General features: G+C 42.1%; 1 protein-coding gene across 1 annotated transcript; it reads right to left on the bottom strand.

The window, feature by feature from the left end:
• Positions 1–5899: 5899 nt before the first annotated feature.
• On the bottom strand, positions 5900–10228 carry CCDC86 (coiled-coil domain containing 86). Its single transcript, XM_063289162.1, has 4 exons — positions 9900–10228; positions 9023–9152; positions 7725–7799; positions 5900–6403 (listed from the first exon to the last, which is right to left on the bottom strand). The coding sequence occupies exons 1-4, from the start codon at positions 10130–10132 to the stop codon at positions 6284–6286; spliced, it is 558 nt and encodes a 185-aa protein (XP_063145232.1). The 5' UTR covers positions 10133–10228; the 3' UTR covers positions 5900–6283.
• Positions 10229–10756: the final 528 nt, after the last annotated feature.

Here is a 10756-nt window from a genome sequence, read left to right as displayed (position 1 = left end):
TATAGCTTTTTGCATTGGTCAGGAAGAATGACAGCTTCGTGGGATCCCCATCAAACTTGACAGTGAAATCCCTGTATCTTGCCCCCTGTGGGCTCCTCTTCCTCTCTTTCTGCCCAGCCCTTCTCCTGGACACCGGGGATCTTTCCTCTCAAGGTTGGGGGGGGGGGGGGAATTCGAAACCCTGACTTTGGGACTTCTCTTCCCATCCCTACTTCTCCCCCTTCCTCTGTCCTCAGACCGCCGAGGGGGCGATGGGGACGCCTGCCGGGGACTGCGCGGTGGCGATCCCGCCCAGTGCCTCCTCCGGTCCTTCTTCCTCACACCCGGGGGGGGGGGGGAGACATAGATGGGGACGACTGTCTGTAGTGATGTTCCCTTCTTCCTCTGTCCTGGCTGCCCCTCGCAAATGACATCTTCGCCATCATGTCTTCCAGGGACCTTATCCTGGCTTCCCACCCCTGTGATTTCTCAGTGGCCTCGGAGTCTTCTGACCCTCTCTTCTCAATTCTGACCACAGTTGGGGACAGCGGATACCTTGGCTTCGCAGGTGCCTGGGGCGTTCCTGATAGGGTTCCCTGTTCCTCACCCCCCGTCATCTGATCGACCGGCGATCCCTCTGCCTTCTTTACCACCTTGGATTTTACCACTTTTGCTGTTGCTGGGCTGGAGTCCGAGGTCTCCGATGGGTCCTCCGATTCCGGAGTGGGGATCCTTTCCCTTCTCTTTACCATGGAATCCGGTTCCCCCACACTGGAATCTTCACTTTCTCCTGAGCGAGGAGTAGGTTCAGTCATCACTAACTTTATTTCCTCACAGATGCACTGGAAGGATGTTAGTGGTAAAAGTTTTAAGATTCTCAGCTTTATGTAATGATTGCCTATCCTGATATCCTCAGACTCACAAGCAGGTACTTAATGATATCTGATTTATTGGTAGAATAGTATGCAAATACAGAGAAAGCTGAGAATGACTAAAAGCACGCCAAATACAAACTAAAAACCCTCGGCTCCAAACGTAATCCCTCCCCTCACCCGACCATGGCAACCACCCCCTCCCAGGTGCTGCTAACCGTTGTTCACACATCCTGGGAAAGCAACCTTGAACACATGAGATAACCCAAACACATTCCAACCCAGCAGCCAACAGATAACAACTCTCTGAAGAGGAATCCTCCTCCCAGCCAGGATCAAACACGTATCAGGCAAATGACATGAGGAGGGTTACAATGTACCAGGCACATTGAAACAGTGAACATGACACTCTGGGGGGAGGGATTGGAACTGTCTAAGCTTTAATTGTTTGAAAGACCCGCGCTTTTGCCATTCTCAGCTTTGCTCTTGAACTTGCATACTATCCAGTAATAAATCAGATATCCATACGCTTCTTTTGTGAGTCTGGTTGGAAACCTGGGTAGGTGTTCATCACACTACCACACTAGACAGGACCCAAGGTGCAGACTGTGCAGAGAGACAGTCCAACACATAGACAGTCAGAGACAGTCCAACACATAGTGGCAGGGTGTAAGATGCAGGCAGGAACAGCATACACTGAATGCCACAACCAAATAGCTGGCATTGTGTACAGAAACATCTGCACAGTGTATGGGCTAGACCCTCCCAAGTCCAGATAGGAGATTCCACAGAAGGTCATGGAGAATGACGGGGCTAAGATCCTGTGGGACTTCCAGATCGAGACAGACAGGCAGGTACTGGCCAATCAACCAGACATTGTGGTAGTAGACAAAGACCAGTGATGGTGATAGATGTGCCAAGTGACAGCAACATCAGGAAGGAGGAGTATGAGAAGCTGGAGAAGTACCAGGACCTGAAGGAGGAATTTAGAGAGGATGTGGAAAGTGAAGATCAAAGTGGTCCCAGTGGTGGTAGGAGCACTCAGGGCTGTGACTCCTAAGCTGGGAGAGTGGCTCCAGCAGATCCCAGGAACAACATCAGAGCTCTCTGCCCAGAAGAGTGGAATGCTAGGAACAGCTATGATATTGCGCAGAACCCTCAAACTCCCAGGCCTCTGGTGGAGGACCTGAGGTTGAGGAAGACACATACCACCCATAGGGATGAGAAGGGAATTTTTATGTAAGACTTCCTTAGCCATGGAAATTCTGCCAAATCAAAAATATCTTTCAGCTACTTCTGTTGCTTCTGAGATATCAACAGGTGCAATTCACTCATTTTGAGTGCAGCTAGAGACTTGGTTTTGTGTTATTTCTTTTTAAATGAAAACCCAGCATGTTAATTCTGCAGCTGTTACTACAGTATTCTGAGCTCCCATAGACTTGTTCACTATCATGCATTAAGTCTGAAAAAAAGTATCATAAGCATAGTGATTGCTAATAGCCAGTAAATGGAGCTTAAATATCCTATATAAGTTGGAAGTTATCAATTGCCTTGAGTCTCCAAGTAGGAGGGATGAAAAATGTTGTATATAAAAAAATAGTAACAGCTCTTTAACCAACCTCTGGACTAACAGGAAAACCACGCAAAATTAATATGAATGAAACAAAATATACACAACCTTGCCTATAGTAATCAAGCCAGTGTATTATGAGTTTTGATGTGCTTAGGACTGCACATATAGGTAGTCCTTGTTTTTTTTTCCTGCTGTTCAATCGTGTCCGATTCTCGGTGACTGCCTGGACTAGTCCCTGCAGTTTTCTTGGCAAGATTTCAGAAGTGGTTTGCCATTGCCTCCTTCTTATGGCTGAGAGAAAGTGACTGGCCCAAAATCAACCAGCTGGCTTTCATGCCTAAGGCGGGACTAGAACTCTGTCTGCTGGCTTATAACCTGCTGCCTTAACCACTAGACCAAACTGGCTCTCAGTCCTTGTTTAGCAGCCACAATTGGGACCAGCAACTTGGTCGTCAAGCAAAGCGATCGCTAAGAGAAACTGTGACTGTGCTTATGATCTTCCTTTTCCTTTGCTCTACAAACCTGCAAAGGTTGTAAATGCAAGGATTGGTCATAAGGTTACTTTTGCATCACTATTGTAACTGTGGTCACTAAGTGAGGCAGTCACTAAGCAAGGTCCGCCTGTAATCATTCCTACAAGAAAAAAATCCTGAAATATAAACAGGATCATACTTACTGTATGAGAGCCAGTTTGGTATGGTGGTGAAGGTGCTGGCCCAGAAACCAGGAGACTGAGTTTTAGGCCTGCCATAGCATGAAAGCCAGCTGGGTGACTTTGGGTCACTCACTCTCTATTAGCCCAACCTACTTCACAGGGTTGTTGTGGGGAAAATAGGAGGCAGGCGTAGTTTCCCCCGCCCCCCAGAGGATAATCATAGATCCAGTTGATTGCTGTAATGATTGCCTATTCTAAAACATTATCAGACTCACAGGCAGAAGTTTAAGGATATCTGATTTATTAAAGAACAGCATGCAGGATCACAAAGAAAGCTGAGAATGCTAAAAGCGCGGGCAAATTCAAACTAAAAACCCTCGGTGCAAATGAAATCCCTCCCCCCCGTAGAATCTTCTCAAGTTCACAACCCAGGTGCTCCTAACGGTTTCTGATGGTCTGCAGGAAAAGGCCTTGAACAGAAAAAATAACCCAAACACATTCCATTCCCCTGATTCCACATACATAGCTTGGTACAAGGTTTCACAGCAGCTCCCTCCCAAACAGAAATGCGCGTCAGTGCCATGGCATGGGAAATGTTACGATGTTTAAAATACATCGAAACAGTGAACATGACAATTGCCCATTTTTCTTTATTAAATGAAAGTTGAGTTTCTCAGGCAGGTGGATTTGATGCCATTATCTTTGATGCTGATAAACAGTATTATTATTATTATTATATTTTTGTCCCACCTTTATATATATTTATTTTGGTCAAAAGGCAGTGTTAGGTATAATATTCCTGCCTCCTATTTTCCCCACAACAACCCTGTGAAGTAGGTTGGGCTGATAGAGAGTGAGTGGCCCAAAGAAGCAAGAAGTTAAACCAGTTATCACTTGTGCCTAATAGCTTGTATGAACTGGCCCCAGGTTTCTAGACCTCATTTTTAAAAAGTTTGAAAGGTATCACTAGCATCTGCTTCTATGCTCAGAGGCTAAATTCTAATATTCAGGGAAACAGCAGACTTGCACAATAATCTGTACTTTATTTAAATATTCTCCTTATCTTTCATTGCTTCTAGTAAAAAAAAGTACCATTTTAAAAAATGTGATAAATAATATCACATTTATCCAGAAAATGCTATGCACAGTATGAATTCATTCATATGCAGCTTGGCCATTCTCAGGCAACAGATTAATCTTTGAGCAACAGCTGTGTCATGGTTCCTGTTCCAACGTTCCTGGAAAACATTCTAACGGGTTCCCATGCCATGGGGCTGACACGAGTTGCTGTACGGGAGGGGGCTGCTCCTGTTCCTTGTTCCGGGCTGCGATGCGAGGAGTGAATGAGGAATGCATGCTTGGGTTATCTCGCCTTGTCGAGGACGTTTCCTGCAGACCAGCAGGAACCGTTAGGGGCACCTGCAGGGCATGGAATCGTACTGACTTTGGGGGGAGGGATTGGGAGTTGCTTGGGGATTTATTGGGAGACATCCCGCGCTTTTACTATTCTCAGCTTTGCTTGTGATCCTGCATACTATTCATTATTAAATCAGATATCCATGAAAGCCCTGTGTGAGTCTGATGGTGATTTTGAATAGGCAATCATCACAAGCTACAGATACTCAAAGCAATCACCTTCACATTGTACCCTGCATTTGTATAAAACCTTTGTGTATTGTTCAACCTAGCCTCGCCCAGCTAGTAATATTGCCACAAGCAGATGTAACTTTTTTATTTTGAATAATTGAAGGCAAAAGGAAGAGGGGCCGACCAAGGGCAAGATGGATGGATGATATTCTAGAGGTGACAGACTAGACCTTGAGGGAGCTGGGGGTGGCAATGACTGACAGGAAGCTCTGGCGTGGGCTGGTCCATGAAGTCATGAAGAGTCGGAAGCAATTAGACAAATGAACAAACTACAATGAAAGGAACAATCCTGAAAGTAATTATTTTAGCATTCTGGTTTAAGAATTTGCAGGAAAATTTCAAATTCCGTATATCCCATAGGCAAAGCCAGAAGGAACATCAAATTTTTTTTTACATTATGATTTATATATGTTAAAGACCTCGAGTTACATGTAGTCACACAAGTATTGAGCAATATAATCACAATTAGTTGTGGTTTTTTTATTTGATAAAAACAGGTTTTATACTTCCACCTTAATACAGCAATGGGTGCAACCCAATAAATCTTTTACTTAAGACTGCTTCCTTGATGAAGAATAGCTGACAAGGAAGTTCAGGATAAAAAAAATGAAGAATACAATATGGATTACTTTTTCTTACAATACTCAAATGTCTTGTCTTTATAAAAAGATTTAGTTGAAAATGTATTTCAGTATCAGTAAAGATTTACCTTAATTATACATTCTTCATATTTGCTTACATACCCCATAAAGAGCAGAAAATGCTGAAAGCAGTAAAACTTGCATATACAGATGCAGCAAAAAGTATTAGCACCTCTCCACTTTTTCCCAAAGACTCCCAACTGTGCAATTAGTTGACACAAATAAATGGCATCCATTCTCCATACTCCACAGAGCAGACGTATTTTATTTTGCCATACTGTGTAGAGCAAGAAAAAGGAAACCAACATCCTTTGTTTCTAGCTTAAGTATTTTTACTTAAAATATATGGCTTGTACTTTAACTAGTGAAGATCAGAATTCTGTTATATGATGGAAGTCAAAAGGGAGCCACTGACGTTTTTTTTTAAAAAAAATCCATAGATACCGCCACTAAAAAAACCAACAACCCTGTCCTGGATTTTGCCAAGTCCTCCATGATCAACCCAGCCCATGAAGAGATTTGCTGGACCATATTTCTTAAAAGTAAGTTTTTTATTATTTTTTTTCTCATGGTTAAAGAACAAATGTAAGTTCTGGAAATTACAAGTCATCTGGAAGCTGCTGATTTTGCAGTAACTCCTTTAGGGCTTTCTCCCATTTTCAAAGAACTATCCCAGCTGTTCTCCCCATGTTTGTCTTTTTAATGCCAAAGCTACAGAAAGGGAAATATTTGCTAACGATTGTTGGGATACAGTAACATTATTTTGGGGGAGGGCAGGGAAGGTCTGATCGCTGGTTGTGAGAGAAGCCAAGTAAAAAGTTGTAAGTTATCGATGTCGCTTGGTACACTGGATTCTGTGTTTTGATGTGCATTCCAAGAAGTCTTTTAATGTACCAGAAAAGAGATTTCCACTCTCTTATCGCTTGGCTGCTTTAGGTTGTGCCTGGGAGTTCTGCAGCAAGGCCAGCGTGTCTCGCTTCTCAACGCGCCGCAAAAGTTTCTTCTTTGCCCGCTTCAGTTTTAAGGGATTTCGAATCTGGGGGAAAAAAAAGAGAGAGAAATATTGATTTCATCTCATGTATACTTAAGAAATTCTGAAAAGCAACGAACCAAGCTACAGGCTTCCAGAATGTTATCCATATTAGTTTAAAAATTCCAACAACAGAACATATATACATGTGTGTGTGTGTGTGTGTGTGTGTGTGTAAATAAATAAAAAAAACACAGCTTTTCTACAGAAAAGGATGATTATTAAATCTTGTGAAAGGTAGCTATGTCTAAGGAAAACAAAAGATTAAACTCTACACATGCAAGAGGGAGTGAAGGAAAACAGAAGTCTGATTGGCACACACACGCACCACCAGCTGGGTTCCTTCATCCACAAACTGTCATCTGGCAACAGACTCTCCACTAGTCAAGAGCAAATGGAGAAATGGGAAGGAGCGCCAGTCCATCAGCTCTGCACTGTTTGGCTTTCCTTTTCTTGGAACTTTCCCTACTCCCAAATACTTAAGACACAGTAACTGAAAAGCATGTTTTTTTTTCCCTTTCTTCCCTTCCAACTTCTTTTATGCAGAAAGCAGAGAAAAATCATTTAAATATATAAGACCCTTAATAAAAACAATAGAAATTTTCAATCACATTAATATGGTACCAGCCCACCTTTTTCTATGTTGCAAGACTGGTACTTATGATGTCCCAACGGTATGGAACTCTGAATAATCTTGATAATAAATTATTACCAGTGTAACATAGCTGTCTGCTTTTTCTTTGCTACTCTCTGTCACACTTGGATCAGAGCCAGGGTAATTGAAAGAAAAGGTCAGGTTAACTCCAATAGCACACTATCATTGCCAAGGGAGAGAACAATTCAAGAGACTATTCAAAGTACAGAAATTCTCTATAATGGATCCTATCAAGTGCCCTTGAAGCTCCCCTATTAATGGCGCAGGTCCAAATCCTACCATGCATCTCTCTTGTAGGCTCATTCTCATTCAAGAGAGATTTCTGTGGCAGAAAGGTAGGAACTTGGTTCAGGCAGATTTACATGCAAAGCTGGGAGGGAGAGAGGCAAAATCCCTGCAAAAATGGGCAGCGCTGTTTCTGAGTTGGGAAATATGTGAAGTTCTAAAACAGGCTTAATATCTCCACCCCAAACCATAAAATATATCTTTAATGGCAATGAGGAAGCATAACGTATTATATACTGCTGCTGACCTATATACACTATAATGCACTTCTGTTAAGTCAAGTAAAAAATGGACTAATTGTGAAATACAGTTATGTGAAATACTCTTCTTTAACCAAGGAAGGAAGGCGTTTTCTTTCTGGATGAAAGAACTTGATCCAAAACTCACCACTTGCACAACCTCTGCTTTCCGCTCATTTTCTAGCTGTCTTTTTAAGTTGTCCCTCCTTCGCTGTTTTTTCTCCTGAAGGGAAAAAAGATAATAGAATTTTTATGCATACTCCTTTATGTCCAGACAAAAAACCAGTATGTCCAGACAGATAACTCCAAAGTAGTCAAGGAAAATACAAGAATACAAAGAATGACAGGAAAAAACCCTAATATGGCAAACAACTTCATGAAGCCAAAAGCTGAATTTATTAATTACTCTCAAGAATAAGTAGCAGAGAAAGTAACATGGGAAGAAAGTTTTATTGAGTTGCTTATCACTTTAAAAGTTCTCCCTCATAAACTTTTTCCAGACTGATAAGCATCAATCACATTTTTATTGGGTCCTCAGAAGTTTCTTTTAAGCAGGACATGACCTGACTTTAGAATCTATGTGATGAGACCTTCAGTGTAATGAAGAGAACCAACATTTGTGGGATTGATATAAGACAAAGGTGACTCAAACCAGCCCTGAATTTTAAATAAAGTACTTGTAAATTGTCCCTCATTATTCTTTTACTTGAATTGACTGAATTGGGGGCAAGTATTTTTTCACACTGGCACATGTCAGCAGCAGCATCAAAGTGACAACATGTGATATACTGTCATCATACAAGTGACATGTTTATGAATTATGTCATGACATCTAACGCAAGTGTTGTCATTTGCCCCGTCTTTTCCCCCTGGCTCATGTTGCACATTATGTGATTTTGTTTATGACATAAATGAAACAAGCATCAAGCTCTGGTGTTATATGTTCACTCAGCCTTTCCTGATATATAAATAGGACCCTCATGAAGCTCTGTTAACATTCAATAGCAAAGATATGCAGAAATTCAGAAATGAGTCAACTACTTCTTCACAAAATAATAGCATCATCAAAGTTATGCATGTATGCCTGAGCAAAAGGTTGACAGCCCTATCCTAACCTTTTTATAGAAGAAGTAGGTACACATCTTTTTATGTGTTAAATTCAAAATAGCTACACCATCTCAATCTGCAAAAGGATGAAGGCATATGGATTAGATATAGCAAGCTAACAAACTATGTACACATTTCTTGTGCAGTGTCAGAACGGAGGGTGTGAGTTCAATGGATTTAAGACCAGTCCTTTCTTGCTATTTCAGTCCATAACTGAGTTAGAGTGGCAAAAGATACTAGTGAAGATGGTGACTGGACAAAGAGACACTTGGGGAATAACGCTATGGACGTATTATATTTACTTCCAGACATTTGAGACAAACATTATTTTTTCCTTACCTCACGCTCCCTTTGTTTTTGTTCCCTCAACTCCTGGGCAAAATCTTTGATGAGCTTCTTTTCTTGACGTATTTTCATCTTATGTTTCCATGAAGTATGTAAAGGCTTGTCCTGGATCATATGGGAAAATCTGGGGAGATGGGGACATTTATAACATCAACTAAAAATAAGAGCTAAGCTTCAGTATTAGACGATATCACCTTGCAAGACAGCCACAGATTGTCTTAGCAAAGTCTTACTGAATAAGTAACAGTCAAGTTGGCACAATACACTGAGCCAAAAACTATAACTAAATCAAAGTATCTTAGTAAAATTTAGCATGTTGTGTGAAGCAGGTCTATGATCAGAGTCCTGCATGCTCTTACTTGGCAAGGAGTTCCAAGTAAACAAAAACTGACTTTCACACATCAAAGAACAATATCATAACAAATAAGAATGATATTAAAAACACCTCCCATCTTAGTCCCTGCGGGCCACCTAAGGCTGTTTATTCAATACAAGCCCTCTAAAATTTACACTCACTTTGAACTGAGGATGGATGTCAACATTTTAAGGCTCTTTTTTTTAACATTTAGTCTGCACATTAGATAGGCATGAGATGTATAAAATAAACTCTGTCTAGGAGAACTAACACATCGTTCTTCTGTCAAAGTGGTATGAAATGCACATAAACACCAGCCCATGTCCCTCTAACTCAATGTTTCTCAGCCTCAGCAGCTTTAAGATGTGTGGACTTCATCTTCCAGAATTCCCCAGCCAAATGCTGGCTGGGGAATTCTGGGAGTTGAAGTCCACACATCTTAAAGTTGCTGATGTTGAGAAAACTGCTCTAATCGCTCCCTGATGGTCCCCGAGACGCTGCGTCCGATCACCTTACCGCTTTTTGCTGGGGTCTTTCCACACCCGCCCAGATTTAGGCCTTCCTTTGGGGATAGCTGGAGCCTCCTTCCGCTTCTTACCCAAAGCAGCTATTTGCAGCTTCCCAGGTCCAGCTTCCACCAAGGCGACAGCCCCTTCCTCGTTCCCCAGCTGCTGAAGTTGCTCACCCCGTCCCGCCTCTGGAGACAGTCGGTCGGCCTGCAGCTGCTCCTCAGCGATAAGCGCTGCCATTTCCTTACTTGCGTCTCTTCACTACAGGCTCCCAGCCAACAAACACGCGCGCTCTCTCTCTGTGCCCCCACGAGGAAGATTACCGTAGGGCCTTATCCGATGACGTCCCAAGTGCGACGCAAACGGATGCGCAGTTATGCGTGAGATAGCGTCCGTTTGTGACGGTCCACGGCGAATATTCATTGGAGGTTACAGAGGAACTAGAGCTATTCCTTGGCTAGAAAGGGGGTAAGTCTCACTTGTTCTTGAACATAACTTCCGGTGTCCTCTGCCTGTAGTAGAATCCATATGCGGGGCAAGAGTGGTGGAAATTCAGTACAATGGTCTTCCGCAATGTAAATATGTTGGGACTATTTATGGCCAGAATTCCGAAACGCATGCTGGCAGGGCATTGTAGTCCCGATACATCTGGAGAGCGTTTGGTTGGGAAGGCTCCGTTAAAAATACCTTTATACACTCAATTAAAGCTGGTAGTTGGAAGTTTTCTATTTTGCAGAGCTTTTAAACAATTGTCTAGAGATAGAAGTATAAAGGGCTTTTGATAAGGGTGTTGCTTATTTTCTTCCTTTTTTAGAAGAAAACTATGGTGAAAATAATAATAATAATAATAATAATACAGTGACA

This window comes from Candoia aspera, chromosome 1, assembly GCF_035149785.1.
Source record: "Candoia aspera isolate rCanAsp1 chromosome 1, rCanAsp1.hap2, whole genome shotgun sequence".
NCBI lineage: Eukaryota > Metazoa > Chordata > Lepidosauria > Squamata > Boidae > Candoia > Candoia aspera.
This window is presented reverse-complemented; position numbering and strand designations above follow the sequence as displayed.

Coding starts and splice junctions, on each gene's coding strand:
- CCDC86 (XM_063289162.1), bottom strand. CDS start 10,132: ATGGCAGCGCTTATCGCTGAGGAGCAGCTGCAGGCCGACCGACTGTCT. Junction 9,153..9,899: donor AAAGACCCCAGCAAAAAGCG/GTAAGGTGATCG, acceptor CCATCTCCCCAG/ATTTTCCCATATGATCCAGG. Junction 7,800..9,022: donor AAAAACAAAGGGAGCGTGAG/GTAAGGAAAAAA, acceptor TTTTCCCTTCAG/GAGAAAAAACAGCGAAGGAG.